General features: G+C 37.9%; 4 protein-coding genes across 4 annotated transcripts in view; 2 read left to right on the forward strand and 2 right to left on the reverse strand.

Moving 5' to 3' along the window:
- Pigeon (protein pigeon) overlaps window positions 1–12,413 on the forward strand; it is a 36,612-nt gene extending 24,199 nt beyond the window's left edge. The window contains exons 2-11 of the mRNA XM_071776410.1: window positions 7,850–8,027; window positions 8,254–8,390; window positions 8,461–8,764; window positions 8,942–9,198; window positions 9,407–10,575; window positions 10,867–11,196; window positions 11,364–11,578; window positions 11,698–11,907; window positions 11,980–12,051; window positions 12,146–12,413. Of these exons, the coding sequence (XP_071632511.1) occupies window positions 7,970–8,027; window positions 8,254–8,390; window positions 8,461–8,764; window positions 8,942–9,198; window positions 9,407–10,575; window positions 10,867–11,196; window positions 11,364–11,578; window positions 11,698–11,907; window positions 11,980–12,051; window positions 12,146–12,216 (2,823 nt within the window). The 5' untranslated portion in view covers window positions 7,850–7,969 and the 3' untranslated portion in view covers window positions 12,217–12,413. The remainder of the gene's footprint in view (window positions 1–7,849; window positions 8,028–8,253; window positions 8,391–8,460; window positions 8,765–8,941; window positions 9,199–9,406; window positions 10,576–10,866; window positions 11,197–11,363; window positions 11,579–11,697; window positions 11,908–11,979; window positions 12,052–12,145) is intronic.
- Window positions 589–4,675, reverse strand: LOC139811913 (uncharacterized). The gene is made up of 8 exons (XM_071776411.1): window positions 4,539–4,675; window positions 3,842–4,144; window positions 3,661–3,738; window positions 3,522–3,575; window positions 2,993–3,331; window positions 1,592–2,807; window positions 1,091–1,505; window positions 589–945 (listed from the first exon to the last, which is right to left on the reverse strand). The coding sequence occupies exons 1-8, from the start codon at window positions 4,588–4,590 to the stop codon at window positions 712–714; spliced, it is 2,691 nt and encodes an 896-aa protein (XP_071632512.1). The 5' UTR covers window positions 4,591–4,675; the 3' UTR covers window positions 589–711.
- Window positions 4,596–7,856, reverse strand: LOC139811916 (glyoxalase domain-containing protein 4). The gene is made up of 6 exons (XM_071776420.1): window positions 7,309–7,856; window positions 7,180–7,229; window positions 6,309–6,574; window positions 5,971–6,126; window positions 5,686–5,861; window positions 4,596–5,608 (listed from the first exon to the last, which is right to left on the reverse strand). The coding sequence occupies exons 1-6, from the start codon at window positions 7,396–7,398 to the stop codon at window positions 5,486–5,488; spliced, it is 861 nt and encodes a 286-aa protein (XP_071632521.1). The 5' UTR covers window positions 7,399–7,856; the 3' UTR covers window positions 4,596–5,485.
- Window positions 12,414–15,076: 2,663 nt separating the features above from the next.
- On the forward strand, window positions 15,077–16,547 carry LOC139812433 (calcium load-activated calcium channel). Its single transcript, XM_071777247.1, has 4 exons — window positions 15,077–15,351; window positions 15,694–15,771; window positions 15,857–16,176; window positions 16,250–16,547. Exons 1-4 carry the CDS (start codon window positions 15,291–15,293, stop codon window positions 16,340–16,342), a joined length of 552 nt encoding a protein of 183 aa, XP_071633348.1. The 5' UTR covers window positions 15,077–15,290; the 3' UTR covers window positions 16,343–16,547.
- Window positions 16,548–16,615: the final 68 nt, after the last annotated feature.

Consider the following 16,615-nt stretch of genomic DNA (forward strand, 5'->3'; position numbering starts at 1 on the left):
AAACCTCATAAAAGCTAAAGTTTTAGGTAAAGAATATTCGCGAATGTTATGCTATGTTCTCTTCAGATTTCTCACACTTTCTCTACGGATTTACGTCTACGATTTCTTTAGTCAATTTCAAGCTGATCTCTCCTTAGTAAAAACTTATGACTAGACATCTTTTTTCATTTTTTTCAAGATTTACTTATTAAATTTTATTGTAATATAAAATTTAAATAATTTACCTTTAAAATTAAATATGTTAAATTTAATATACTTGGAAAAAATAATACATTGTACGAAAATAATTATATATTTTACTCACTAATATTATATTACAAATTTCAGGAAAAATTGAACTTTGCATCCTTGAAAAGGACTACATCGCTAAAATAAAAAGAAGTTGAAATGAAATAGTTATTCTTTAATATAAAATTACGTTCTTAAGTGCTGTAATAACAGATATAGCTTAATTGTAAAAATTAACATATTATTTTTTGTTATACAAGAGAAGTACTATAAGACCGTATAAATTTTCCAAATAAATTACAATACATTTTTTTTCATTATTGTAACAAAATTTGTCGTCTTATAAGAATAAAAATCGAAAGAAGTTAATTCATACATTTTATCATTCTTACATTAACATTGAATATTTTCTATTAAAATTATACTCACATTATGTATTCGGTAACTTATATTATTGCATCCGAGAATTTATTCAATACAGAATTAGAAAATAGGAAGCGCAAGATCTATGAGATCTTTCCCGTAATATCTAAACGAATGTGTGAAAATATTAAACTTGCTTCCACCAAGAGAAACGGGACATAGATCATTCGGCCTGGCGTAAAAGCATATCGTGTACAGGGACATCTCAAGCTCGGGAAGTGTGCCCACGAATATCGTTGCGTTCGGTCTAATAACACCATCCATTTGGAAGTTCAATTTTACCAACGAGGCTCTCTGCGAAAAGCAAATGAAGTGAGTTATTAACTAATCTTACAAACATACAGTATATTATACTATTCTTATATCGTACGTGACATTAAGAACATACAGTATATCTCAGTACATATACATATTGCATCTATATCATATGACTACTCACATCGCCAAGCTTCATGGTATCAATATACCCCATGTAATCAATGCGGTTTTTCGATTCTTGATAATTAAAGTAGATCCAGTCCTGCACTCCAAGAAGCTCCGTACCATATCTTTCGGATGTGAACACTCGCTCGAACCCTGAGGTGGCACCGTCGAATGTGTTAAACCACATATGCCGCAAAGTGTCCTTCCTCTCGAAATCATCGGGATCGATGAAACCTCGATCCGACAACCATCGCATAGCTCTGGACATCACGTTCGTGTTCAGGAGCACATCTAACAGAAGATCCTCTTTCTTTCGCTTTTCCGGCGTAGGAATCTCCTTCACGGTGGAATTGTGTTCGTAATTGTCGTAGAGCTGTCGAATACCTAAGATCGTTGGGTAATCGTACACCTCTTCTTGCACGTAAATCAATCTAGAAACGAAAAGTGTGTATAAATAAAACAAATGTGTAAAAACGAGATACATTGAATAATCATTTTGGCTGATTTAAATGCTTACGGTCCTTTAGCTGCATCGGTTATGTTCACAGATTTACTCTGAAGATGTAACGTCAAATACTTGGATATATTAACTTCTTGTTTCATGAATAACTCTTCGGTCAACGTCGATAAATCATTGTCTGATATTTTATACAGCGGAGAAGAAATAGTTGTTTCTTTATTAGACGTTCCTTGATTGGACGTTCCTTGATTATTTACTGCATTGCCAGCCGGAAATCCAGGATTAGGAGGCACAACTGGAGGAGCTCCCTCATCATTGGCTGTACTCCTTGCGTTTACAGAAGAACCGCCAACTGGATATGTTGTGCTACCGTTGTTGACTATTGTAGGGATTGATACACCCGGAGTAATAACCGGATTGTTCACCGGACCTGGATTGGCGGGATATGCAACGGGAACATTTTCCTGAGGTGCATTCGGCGAAGCCGGAGAAACATTACCCGTAGGAGCAGTGTTGTAATAATTATTGTAAGTTATATGTGATTCGCCAGGACTGCTGCTACTACTTGTCGCCGGACTGCTGTAATCATGCGCGTAATGAGGATACGGGTTTATCAGCCTATTCACCCCGGCGTTGACTGTGGAGAACACGAGTGCCTCCTTCACCATTTGACCGAGGCCTCTGCCGCTGTCTTGTTTACCGGGAACCATTATGACCGTTTGTCCAGGTATATACGGTTGTGCTGCTGGGTGCGCCAGGACGTGTTGTTGAGGATAATAGCTGTGTCCAGCTGCGCCGTATGTTCCGCCAACAGGGTGCGTGGAATAAGGATTTCCGAATGTACCAGGTACGGGTGGTGGAATGTGCGCTGGGTAACTGGAAGGATGTCCAATCTGACCAGGAACGGGGTTGTAACTAGGATTGTACGTGGAATGAGGTTGATTCGAATGACCGAAGGGATGGCCTGGATAAGGGGGAGGATGTGGATTAGAACCAGAAATAGGGTAAGGAGGACGTGGATAAGGTGCGGAAGGAACGGGCATCGAAGTTGGAGGGCGCAGATGATCTTTGAAGCCAATGTTAGTAGAAATGGGTCCTGGTGGGTATTTACCTGGTGGGTAAGATTGACTCGGATTGAAATGTGGATTGCTCCATGAAGGATTGTTAGGTGCAGTTCCTTGATTGAAATGTGGATTGCTCCATGAAGGATTGTTAGATGCAGTTCCTTGTGACGGGTTGTAAGGCGCGCTTGGTTGGCCGAAGGAAGTCGGAGCTGCAAGAAAATTGTATAGAATTTTTAATTATGTTTTAAATTTATATTTGCTACAAAACATTTATTCCTTTAATTTGATTAATTTTCTGTTATAATCAATAATTATAATTGACGATTATTATTTCTTAAATCTCAAGAACTTAAAAGCATAAATTATCTTGTTGAATATATTAAAAAGTATTTACCATGACTTTGCGAAGGCACCACAGTGGCTTTCGGCACATGATTAGCAGATGATGCTGATGGACTGTACGGGTTGTATGGTGCTGATGGATTGTATGGTGCAGATGGATTGTACGGTGCTGATGGATTGTACGGTGCTGATGGATTATATGGTGCCGATGGATTACGCGGTGCTGATGGATTGTACGGTGCTGACGGATTACGCGGTGCTGATGGATTGTACGGTGCTGACGGATTACGCGGTGCTGATGGATTATATGGTGCCGATGGACTGTATGGTGCAGAATTTTGTTTACTCTCGGTTGTAACACCTGATGTTCCACGATTCCCTGGATAAGTTCCTAATAGAAAAATGGTGAACAGAAAGGAATATATCATTTTTGTATACTATAGAAAACATAAACAAATGGAAGTAGACGCAAAATAAAAAAAAATATTAAAAATAATATCCAAACTAACATTTAAAAATAATTCTTTCTATCTCATAATGTATTCTAATTGTAAATAATAAGATAATCATACTAATAATACCTGTATTGCCAAATGATACTGATGGCCGGCCGGATTGTGCGGAATTAGTTTGAGCTTTATACAAACAAAAATATTCATATTAAATTTAATGAGAAATAAATGCTTCGCGCAATTGCTGTTTGCTGTTTATTGCACTTACAGGGTCGCGTAGCACCTCCTCCTTCAGCTTGTAAAAAAGTCGTGGATGCATCTTTATTTTGCTGATGCGAAGTTTGACCTACAAGAAAAGTAACATATAATTATTATGAATATAATGCTGTAAGAGATCAAAATAATATCCTCTCTTTCATTATCATATTATAATCGTATCGTATACTGACTCGATGAAGTTCTAGTTGGGTTTGATCCTGTTGCACGTCCGCCTGATGAACTTCCATATCCAGTAGAACTTGAGCCTGTCACGTGGCCACCTGATGTACTTCCATATCCAGTTGAGCCTGGCGTGTGTTTACTTGATGAACTTCCATAACCGTTATTTCTTGAGCTCGTTGTGTGGCTGCCCGATGAACTTCCATGCCCATATGATCCAGATCTAGACGAAGAAGAATATGAACCACCGCGTGATGACGAACCTCGTGATGACGAGCCTCGCGAGGATCCGGATCTTCCTGCTTTTACATCGTCTGAAAATAAGATGGATTTATATCTAATAAATCTACGCAATATTTTTTTCACCGATATATTAAAAATTAATTTAAGATAAACACGCGTGGGTGAAAAAAAGTTATTAGAAAATAAAAATTACTTAATAGTTATTTGTGTAACAAGTGCTGTAAGTTGGAAATTGGATGTGCGGAGTGGACGCACGAGCCGGAGGCGAGTGCGATCACCCGCACGTCCAATTTTCAACTTAACACACGTGTTACACACCCTATTTTATATTACAAGTGCGTGGAAAATGGCCCAATGCGCGCGTGTCACGCGCGGAATGGGCCACTTTTCACGCACATGTGATATAAAATAATATACAAAATTATCACCTCGATGTAATAACGCTATTTGTAAAAGTTTATTTACCTGTTATAAGAAGTGTTAGGAAAAAGAGAAGTAGCAAAATTCGGATGTTCATCTCGGTTATATGAAAACGACGATAGTATAAGGATGTCCGAATAATTCGAAGAGATGACTCTTGGGTAATATGTATATTTAATGAACTTTCGTATAAAGTCTTTCGGAACGAATGTAACTAACTGCTGGCGAAGCTCTGACTCGACTCTCCTCAAGACTAGACAAGACTTGAACTTGCACGGACCTGTACGACGACCGTTGAAGCACGCCTCGTGCTCCAAGATCCCTCGGCGCCTATTGCCCCCTCCCTATACATACACTGATTTGAGGAAACTGGTGTGCTTGATGTGCGTATGTTAAATGTTTTTCTTACGTTTATCAGCATCTCTTCTCAGTAAATTGCGTCTTTCTCAGTAACATAGGCACATTGAAAGATTACGTTATTGACCTGTTGACCACTCACTAATACAATTAAATGCTTTCAATATAATTATGGTTGATAAACGCTATCACAAAACGAGAATTGCCGTTTCATGTCTAAGCGTCAGCATCTGTTATTTCTATGAAAATGATACAAAAAAATCAGGTTTTCTAATCATACAAGACTTCCAACCGAATTGAAAACTTTAACGTTAAACTGTTTTGTAATAAAATTTAATTAAATTTGACGATAAATATACATATAAGTATCTACACAATATTTAATCTTATGCAATTTGATACAAGAAATAAAGTTTGTTTTTACGAAACAATGAGAACATTTTTTATTTGTATATTTACATATTTTTACTTTGATGTCTTCAACATTGTTTAAGTATTAATCTTTTTACAATTAGCATTCCACCACCATTAATGTCTACACTTAATATTATTAAATTGCAAATAATACTTCAATAACAGATCAAGGAGAACAGATCAAAAGACACGGTAGTGTCTCGCGAAGCCGTGGTAAATTTTCACGCCAATTTATCTGCTGCTTCCTTTTTAATATATTTATCTAAAATTGCTTCACTTGGATAATCTGGAACGGAGAGTTGTCTAAATCCTTCATCATCCACGAAACAGATCTCGTGCCCATCCTAGAAAACCACATTTACAATACAATTTATAAATTCCGACTGTACGATGTCTCGTTTTAGGTATCGCAAGTACTTACTGGATCAGCAAGAATGATAACTCTTACAGAAGCTTTTCCCGGTGTATCCAAAGTTATCAGATCAGTCAAAATTTTATTTCCACTTTCCTTAATAGCTTTTTGGATTGTGGGTTGCTCCGAAAACGGTATCGAGAAAGCGATACGTCCATATGCTTTTGCGTGATTAACTTCAGTGCCTGATACACCAAAAATTCATAATAATTTAATAATAAATCATATTAAATACTTAGTCGGTAGTTGTAATTTAACAAAAATTTAAAATAAAAAATAGATATTTATACTCACCAATATCTTCAAATTCTAATTTGGCTTGATCTTTGCCATAGCCCATCAGCACGCTTTTGTCTTTCCTGTCGAATATCTTTAATCCCAAAATATCTTTCCAATAGGCAATGGTACGTTCAAGATTGGAGCTAGATAAAGTAACTTTCTCAACTGGATCTGTTCAAAGCAGCCAACATATTTAAAAAATAATAATTTTGCTAAAAATGTGATATTATAATTTTCATTTTCTTTTTCATATATTTACTATAATTTTACAACTGTATCTGTAAGTTATTGTTAGAATTATTCACAAAGAGATTTATATTATTATATAACTCCATAGTGGTAAAGATATTTACCGCTGTTAGCAGGAGGTTGTTCGTTAACAATGTGATATTTATATCCACCAGGTGCCTGCATCACAAACTTTCCATCTTCTTCGTGCATCGGCCAGCCTTTCGCGCGTGCTCTTTCAATCGCGTCTTTCGAATGTATGGTGACAGCTTTAAAGTCGTTTCCAGTTTCATATTCTTTAATCCCATAGTTATACGTCAACTCAATCACAAAATGTGTGTCTTCCGGGCCATACCCTATCATCGTTTTGCTCCAACGATTCGCGTATGGTCTATAAAAATAAAAAAAAAATAAAAGAACCACATTTACAATACAGCAGGTAGCTTCAAAAATGTTTTACACGAATAAGCAATGCGATGCATTTTATTATGCCAATAAAGAAGAAGACAGATATCCTAAACAAAATTTGTACTGTAACATTGTAGATTATGATTTATGATAATTATAAGTGTGCAGGTATAAACAAAGGTTTGTAAGCAGTCTTGACGTGTATCATATATCCTGGAAGAGGAAATTAGAAACAAAGACCTCATAAAAGATATAAAAGATACACATATCAATAAATATATTTATATTTATTATGTATACACAAAAATGATTTTTACTCGACTCAACTGGCCGCATTGTAATAATCACTGATGACAGTGATGATTATTGCAATTAATAAATGTGGCCAGTTGGTCAAGTAAAAATCATTTTTGCTAATTATTTACTGGCAAAGATATATAAGTTTCTAATTTGTTTAATAAATATACATTTATTGTCATATTTCGATTTTCTTTTTCTCGTTGTTTCGAGTACGTAAAAAAAATTAAATGACTGTCACGGGAAATTACTATTGCACCACAATGACAAGTTGCGAGGGCGATTACTCACCCGTTACACGCGGCCTCGCATCCGTCCGTGAATTCTTCGTGCCTGAGCACCTGCGACAACAATCAACAAGTTGAATCACGTGGAAGGAAGGGAGAAAAGGTATATATTAATAAGAATAATATATCTTACCTTCATCCCGAGAATCTCACGGTAAAACTTGGCTGTTAATCCGCGATCCGGTATCTTGAATACAAAATGCAACGCACGTCCGGCGACCATTTTTTACCACAATTAAGCACCGTATTTCTTCGATGCAATCGAGAGAATCACGATTGACTAAGCAGACCGGGAAAAAATGCGTTGTAGTTGTAGCCGCTGTAACTTGTAGGTTGTTGGTCCCCGAAGTAGGGAGGAAAGAGGAGGGAGTAAATATGCGTCTGTCAAGGCCGGCTCGGAGTCGGATCTCCGATTTCCAACTCAGACTGATCCTTTTTGTCCGCTTCAGATCGGACCGCCACGTGGAAAGAAGTGACGAAGTTATCAGAAGTTAAAATGATTTAAATCGAATAATAATGATTAGATTCAATCTGGTGTTGATTCGGCGATCGCTTTCGGAAGGCGAGTTCTCGCTTTCTCGCGAATCTCGTTTCGGCTTCGCTCGGCTTCGTTCGGCTTCGTTCGGCGAGCAGCAGACGACAAGGAAGCCTCGGAGCGGACGGGACGGGAGCATCGAGGAGAGGAGCATTGGACAGCATTGAAGCATCCTATGTATTTTGCTGAAACCAGCTGAAACGCGGCGGACAATCGAGGGAACGTGAATTATTCGGGAACTCTGCTGCCTCCGATAGATATGATAGAGAACCTCGCAGCGAAATTATGCTTGCTCTTGTCGGAAAACGCCATCGCAGGTAACTGTCGAGAGACTGGTTAATTTATCAAATGGAAGATATATGACATTGGAATAGCTCTTATCTGTATAAAAATATCTTGCACATCCGCGTATGTGTGTGCGCAAATAATGGCAGATTATGTAAGATATTTATAGTGCAACAGATAATTTTAAGATCAACATAAATTGCAATATCAAGACCGTTTGTCAGGAGGAGAGATAACTAACTCTCTTTATTTCTTCAGCCGAGCAATGGAAACTACTTGGGCAGGAGAAAAACGGCTCGATACTTATTGGATGGATGGAGGAATCGGAGAGGAACGGTGTATGTACGTTGTGTACCGTAGTCGGCCGTTACGACCAGACTAACAATAAATTACAGGTGAGAACCACGAAGGAAAGAGATCTTTCTCTCGCCACATGGATATCTATAGTGTTGATTGAATTTATAGGTACTGCGCCGCTTCCCGGAGGTGCTGAACATTGTTCAAGCCACGGTCAACCAAAGTCACACTCTAATGGGATACGTGACGAAACAGAAGAATTGCCTAGAGACATCGAATCCCCCGGAAAATCGCTGTTCGGAGCACGAGTCCCACGGCGAATTCTATAGAGTGTTTATTGTGGAATTAACGACCGACGATACCAAAGTGCACGACCTGGAGATAGAGAGGTCCAAGCAAGTACGGATACAATTTCTATACAGAGAAAAGGAGCTGGGTGTGGATAAGTTTCTGGTACTGATACATCACGAATGTAAGTAGAGCTTGATTGTAAGCAATTCTTGCAAGCGTTATGGCTCATATCGCGTTCATATCAACTCAATTCTTTGCTACCGTTCATGAAAATAAAATTTTAAAATGTATGGTTGAGTAAATGTACAATTAATTTACAATCATCCGCATATCTTTGTAATTTGTGTGTTATTTTAAGGTATTCTGATATATACCGCTCAACTTGAAACATCCGTAAGCCACTCGAGACCGATAAAGGAATTGAAGTCCGAAACACTTGTAAAAACGTTCATATGGGCCCAATGGGATATGATTAATCAGGTCCTTTACCATATACATCATCGACGAATTCCCACGAGCGTGGTCACCGAGGGTGACGACGAGAATAATTCCAGGTCTTCGAAACCGACCCTCAGCGGTCTTCAATTTCACGACGATTTGCCTCACGAAACAGTGGTGAGTATATTCGTTGATAAGAACGATAGGAATATGTATCATTTATCCTAACTACGAGAATCTGTGTACCTGTGATTGTTACTAACAGTCTGTATAGAGCTGATTAATATGCTGAATAATATTTAGTAGATCTCACGTGCTTGCTAATTAAACTTTGTAGCGAAATGCATGACGTTGTATTAGCGTAAAACTTCTTGTATCTTTTTAGCTGAATATCCCATTAAACTTACCGCTACTGTCGCCGTCCTCTAATTGCGGGACTTACGAAGATGACGTGATACCCCTGCGAGTCCACGATTGTTCCCTTGATCTCATAGTGGTGTCGGACACCAAGGGGATGGTCTGCGTTTGTCACTACTATCTTTACCGGCCTGTACAGCCGCCGCAGCATGTGCTTAATTCCCTGAACGAATCCAACACGGTGCATTTCGCGTACTCGGTGACGCTGCTGCATCACAGCTGCGTGATCCATTGCGTTATACCGGGTATATCGTGGTCGCGCGCCAAGCTGATGAGGCCGACTTTCGCGATCTACGAGGGCCATCATATGATCGTGTTCGTCCCGGGACTGTTCGCGCATCTTCTCGAGATCGGCGTGAACCACGAGCCCTGCTGCCACATATTGTGCGGTCCGCCACCGTCGATTCCATCCCGTGTCTCCTATCTGGTGCCGTTACTCGACTTGGACAATCCTAATAAAGGAACGAGAAGAAATTCCCATCACAATTTAGACGGCAAGAGCGGTAGTTCGGAAGGAAATAATCCGCTCGCAAATTCCAACACGAGTATACTGACGATAGATTTGCCTACCTTGGATCTCGTGCAGTTGACGATTCCTTCAGACTTTCTTATTGAAATTTTTCGCAAAGAGACCTCGGCGGAAGTCCGCTTGGGGATACTTCATTATTTTCTCTGCCATAAAAACGACATGGAAATAATCGCGGAGTTAATGTCCATCGTTGCGGAAAAGCCGCGCTCGTTAGATATCCCGCGCTTTATGCAGGAAATTCTTATAGGCAACTCTTACGCTTTAGTGCAAAAGAATCTTCTCGCGGATAGTGTCCCCTTACTATCTCTGTTGCCCGTCACGACCATAGGGGATTACATGACGTTCGATATAAAGATGAACGATTTAGATATCACGCTGAGTCACGAGAAACTCTGGAACACATCAGTAATGTTGCTTTCGCCCCAGCAAAGGCTCGTTCCTTATCGTAGTGATTTATGGACTAGATTGTGGGATCACTTGAGTAAAAATGGTAGTGACAAGCTGAGATTCAGACCTAGTCATATTGCGGAGAAACTGTTAGTTTCTTTAGCTTGTTACCAACCAGAAGCATTGTCCAGATGCAGTACTCCAATGTCTCCAAGTGGAGGGTAATAACATTTCTCATCCTAATTTCCGTGTAACTAATTGCATGCACATACTAACGTGAAAGTAATGCAAATTCAAACCGTGCTATTAGTTTTTTAGATAAAGAATCAAATATATATTTATCTTTTTCTATTTGTATATAATTTACATATGTCTATTATTTATACAATGATTTAAAATTGACATTAGATTTTCTTTATTGTGTGTTTCATACAGAAATGCTATTTTTATAATAACCAGATTCATAAATAATTTGACATAATAATTATTCGATAAATGATGACATGTTACAGATTTGTCGCAATGCCACTTGGAGACTTTATGGGAAATCGAAACATCAAGTTGGACTCAGGCTTACCGTTTAATGAAACGGAAAGTTGCACCGCCTCGAAGCAGGAGCACGTTGTCTCTGTTAATTTGCGGGAACTTTCAATGTATCTTCTAAAGAACGGCACGCACACGTCGATATACACGCGAGGTTCTTGTACCCCGTTGCACGTTCATGCCATGGCTACGAGATACGTGGGTGCGCAATTGGAAGCTTCGCGTATACTGTGTCAAATACTTTGCAGAGCAGCCGGTGTTGATCCGAGAATTGAGCAGGAACGTGGCTTCAATCTCATGTAAGACAATCCCCTATTTTGCCGCAATTCTATATATCGCTTGTAAATGAATGTAAATAATTTGTAGAGGTCATTTTAAAATATTAATCGTAATTAAAATAAAATTGAGTATTTATTTGTTTCATTGCTGTATCGAATAATAATTCGTATAATGTTAACTTTTTCAGAGACCAATTGGACGAAGCAAGACGATGGTTATTGTTTATGCTCTTACAGCGATATAGGTACGCCATAGAAAGCATCGCTTTCCCAGCACCACCGGGATTCGCGTCGTTTTTTACTTATCTCGGCTACCGTACTCTCAAATACTCAATGTTTCTGCAATACGTTGAACGCTCGGTGTTTGAACTTCAAGTTGACGTCACCAAGATTATTTTAGCTGGTACATATGCAACAAAAAATTATTGTATCTTTGCATGCAATTCTTCAAGCATAATCTAGGTAGAAGATATACAGACGTTCTAACAAAGACTGACTTTACTTCTTTCATCTTTCATTTAGATATCAGCGATACGAAAGAAAATGTCGTTCAGAAGTTGAAGTTGTTGTCCCTATTGCCAAGGTCTCGCGCAAAGAGACTCTTGAATCAATGGCTGCATCCAGTTAGTTTAATGTTGCGAGCCAGGGAGCATGCTGCTAACATTCTGTGCGGTGAAATATCTCAGAGTCGAACCGGCAGTCGGACTTTACAACACCGTAATCATCATAACAGTGAGTAGAATATACACGAATAATATTTCAATAAATACAATCTGTATGATAACATGCATAAATTGTTTTCAGGTTTGGCGGCGTTTCCTTCGGCAGATCGTTTGTCACCGTTAGACACCTTTTTGGATTTACTTACCGCAAAAGGTGAGGTTTAATTAATTGATTCTCGACACATTCTCGACACAATTGATTTATATTATCTTAAGAGTACTTACAAAGTGTAACTTTCATTTTGCAGCTAGTCTTACAGAATTGGATTTCGGGCTATTGATAGAAGCGACAGTAACGTCTACCGAGGACTTTCTTTAATGGAAATTAAGTTTAGTGCGTGCAATAATCGAAAGATGTCTTAACTACGTAGATTGATTCAATAATTGCTGAATCAATTAGGTGGCAATTTTACTTAGGATTTCTATGTATCTGAGATCCTATCTTAAACTTTTATAATTCTTAAATCTTCTATATCTATTAAATTAGTTCTTAATTAAAGGTGGATAACTGCAAGAGATTTAGAATTATAAATAATTTTTATTTCAAGAAGAATCTCCAAAGTAGCAAGTGCCATTGTAGTTACCATTAAGCAATTACAACATTTAGTATCGATAAGTGAAAGTAATAGGAAATCTAGTTACTTGGCAAGCTTAATGAAGTACTGCATATTGCAGATATTTATGATCGCGTTTTGGAAGTTTTCGCCTTTCACGCGAATAATTTTTTGGCATGGACTGCCAGTTCGAAAATGAGAAATAGCGATTGTAAGCATAAATAGTGATTATTATCACCTATCAAAAAGCATCCGTGCTATCGTTACTCTGTGCTTCTTATATATTTTTATCAGTAATTACGTTCCTGCGCGAGTGTAACAAGCGTGGGAGAGAGGAACTTAGATAATCGAGTAAATTGTAATATTAAGTCAATATTTTGTTGATGCACATCTTTTATATGTGGTTTGATATTGTCGATTTAGTATCTCTAAGACATGTGATATAGCGAATTATACATATTTGCGACTAGCACCCGCACGATATATGTCTATTATTGGTGTATATGTGTATTATACATTAATATATGTTATTTTATTACATACATTCATTGTTAAATTTAACATTTTAGGATTAATTGTTTAATACAATAAAATATTTACATTATGTATCGATGGACAAGATGGTAAAATGTGAATTTTAAAGATGAATGCTGAACACAGAATTTATTAATAAATAAAAGCCAAATTACAGTAAAAAAATGTTTGCATTATTATTTATTTAGATTTAACTTAGAATTTAACTTAGAACTTAATAAAATATGTAAAGAAGAAAAAAGGACTTTGTTATTAAAATAATTTGCTTAAATTATAATATAATAATCAAAATAATTTATTATTAAATTTATATAACAAAAATGTTGAATCACTGTGATATATTTCGCATATTTTTTTCTCTATTTTATTTCGGGTGCAGAAAGCGCAGTTAAAAAGAGCAGACTTAACGCCTGTCCTTATGCTGATGAGAACATTACCGAACATAACCTCCACTTGTAGCTCGAGCGAAAGGTATTTAGCGATTGTTTAGCGAATTGCGGCGAATATAATAAGAGGCTAAATCGAGCGAGAGCGTGAAATGTTTCAAATTGTAAGTTCTCTTTTATCATAACTTTCTCACAAACATTTATAATATCTTAATAATATCTTCATTAATTATTTTAATCTATCCATTCTCTTCTACCTGCAAACCACAGGTACGCTAATCATGACGGACAGTACTTTGACAAGCGAGCAAGCGAAGTTTATAGAGGAATGCGAGGAGGAGTTCAAGGACCGTTATACGGAGAACGACAGCGATTTCATGAAGATTAAAACGCAGGAGCCGAAAAGGCCGCCAATCGTCGATCCTTGGTACAACAAGCCACGCAGGCACGACTGGTCACGTCAGAATCAAAATCAAAACCACGATAAACGTAATCATCACTGGGATCGTCGTAACAATGACAGAAACGAGAAGCTGGAGCGGCACGCTGGCAGACACTTCATGCATCATCGGCAAAGAATGTATTAATTATACAGCGACACAAGCAGGAAGGACTCTAATGACTGAGCGTGTGGAAACTTTTGTTTAACATCATTGTCCCTCTTATTGTTTCATTAATAGGTGATATTTATAAGATATTTACACGTATAACACGTTTGTTTACATATTTTTAATCGTAAGGATGACTGTCTAAACGAATCTAAAGTATTCATTTCTAGATATAAAATATTTGTTTATATACATATTTTCTTATTAATAGGTAATGTATGACGTAGCGTAAAAAGCATTGATACTTAATAATATAAATAAGCATCAATGCAAGGAATAATAATTTTATATTCAAACTTTCTCGGCATTATATCAGTGGAGTCGGTTATAATTTGCTTCATTTGCGCACCGAAATTATGAAATCACAGGAGCATACTTTCCATAACAAAGATACAACGTTTTCTTTTTTGTACAAGGTCGCACAAAATGAATGGAAGAATTTCCAATTGTGCAAGACTTGATCTTGCTGTACAATAGAGAAGACAATATTTTATTTATGTACGTAGCATATTCTCTCTAATTATAATGAGCTGAAGAATGTTGAAATATAGGATTCGTGGCTTACGCCATCAATAAATGGACGGTTATACTTAATTCAAATATTCAAAATAAAAATATGAATAATATGCAATTTAACATTTTCTTTAATTATTCTCACGTCCCTTTGCGCTTCTTGTGTTCGGAAATAAAATGAGTAAAAGCTTAAATTTTACATATATATAAGAAAATGAAAAAGAAACGGGTGTAGAGAGTGTAATTGAAAGACAAGTCGGCCCTAATAGCTTCTTTACTTATTTATGTCATTCTTTATTATTGTAATTTCAACAATTATTAAAAAAAAACAATTGTATTACATTATCAGGAAGATACATGGCCGCGTTCAACAGACACAACTGTTGAGTTCGTCTTATCAACACTCTGCGTTGATTGGTTGGTTCTAAAAGTAAGAGCCAATCACGTTCGACTGCTACTGAGCGGCTTGGTCTGCTGAACGCGCCCATTTTAATGAGCGATAAGAATAGGTAGAGGCCGACCAATGAGATTATCGGATGCAATACCGATGGGTTTCGGAACCCCTCGCAGAGACCACGTTTCCTACCTGCTGACGCTGACTCCGCAAGTTGCTCATGATGTCTACAATTTGACGCGTCCATCCTCGTGCTTCCACGTTCCTCGCCGACTAGTAGTGAAAATACGGTTCATTGAGTGGGAAATCCCTCTTTCTGGATCGCGCAATTCTTTATTATGAGGAGCGACAGTGTCGGACTGTACAACGTGTCGTGAACAAAAGAAAATTCGACTTTCGCAAAAATGTGGGCAGACACCATCCTGATTTTGTTTATCAGCATATGCACGGCGTTGCTGGGTGAAGGTAATAAAATAGACGCTGTAATGTATTAATAAACTCGGCGGAAGGGATACAAAACGGCATTTATGTTTATCAGTTTACGCTCCGATGTACGGATAAGTAATATGTAATGCTCCGCCTCAGCAATTTAAAGCTGCGGTCCACTTGACGCTACAAATGCTTTGAACCGTTCTTCTTCTCCTTCTTTCTTTATTAAAAGAAAGGAGAAGAGGAATCCTTCGAAGCATTTGTAGCATCAAGTGGACCGCAGCCTAAATAAACTCAAATTTAACGAATTGTTGCTGGTGCTTACAGAAATATGTCTTTTGTACTCCTTACACTGATTCTGAAAATTTATTTGTTTAGGATTGACGTGGTTGATGGTATACCGAACTGAGAAGTATCAGAAACTGAAGGCCGAAGTCGAGAAGCAGAGTAAAAAGCGTGAGTTTGCCATACCGTAACATCCTCACCACAGAATGTAAAAACAAAAGCATGTATTGACGGCCACCCCCCTTATATCTTTCAGTGGAGAAGAGAAAAGAGGCGCATGGCGATTCTTTGGACAGGCAGCAGAAGAAGAAGATCGAACGGGAGGAGGAGAGATTGAAGAACAACAATCGAGACCTGTCCCTGGTGAAGATGAAGTCAATGTTCGCGATCGGGTTCGCGTTTACCGCGCTGTTAAGCATGTTCAATAATATATTCGACGGGCGGGTGGTCGCCAGATTGCCGTTCGTCCCGATCAGCTGGATACAAGGCTTGTCGCACAGAAATCTCCCGGGCGACGATTACACGGAGTGCTCGTTCATATTTTTGTACATATTGTGCACGATGAGCATCAGACAGGTAAGTGAGTCTCGATCGGTCTCTCGATCGCGGTGGGCGAGCGTAAAATTTCCTTCGTACGTCTCGTTTTTAGAACATCCAGAAAATGCTTGGCTTCGCGCCATCCAGAACTGCGAGCAAGCAGAGCGGCAGTATCTTTGGGCCTCCGCCTCAGCAATTTAAGTAAAAAATCAAATTCAATGAATTGTTACTGGTGTTTACAGAGAACTCTTTTACACACCTCCCTGTGTGATTCTGAAAATTTATTTATTTCCAGTTAATCTTAATAATCTGCACACACCACTTTGTACATCTTGAATTATATTTAAATAATTGTTCTCAGATTTTCTTACAGTCTCTATCATCTTTGAATATAAAATAATGTAATTATTCTTGTGATGCTTATTGTGAAATATATGTTACAGTTTGTTTGTTAAATGGCGAGTTTAATAGGTATAAG

The sequence above is a fragment of the Temnothorax longispinosus genome, chromosome 4 (genome assembly GCF_030848805.1).
Source record: "Temnothorax longispinosus isolate EJ_2023e chromosome 4, Tlon_JGU_v1, whole genome shotgun sequence".
In the NCBI taxonomy this organism is placed as follows: domain Eukaryota; kingdom Metazoa; phylum Arthropoda; class Insecta; order Hymenoptera; family Formicidae; genus Temnothorax; species Temnothorax longispinosus.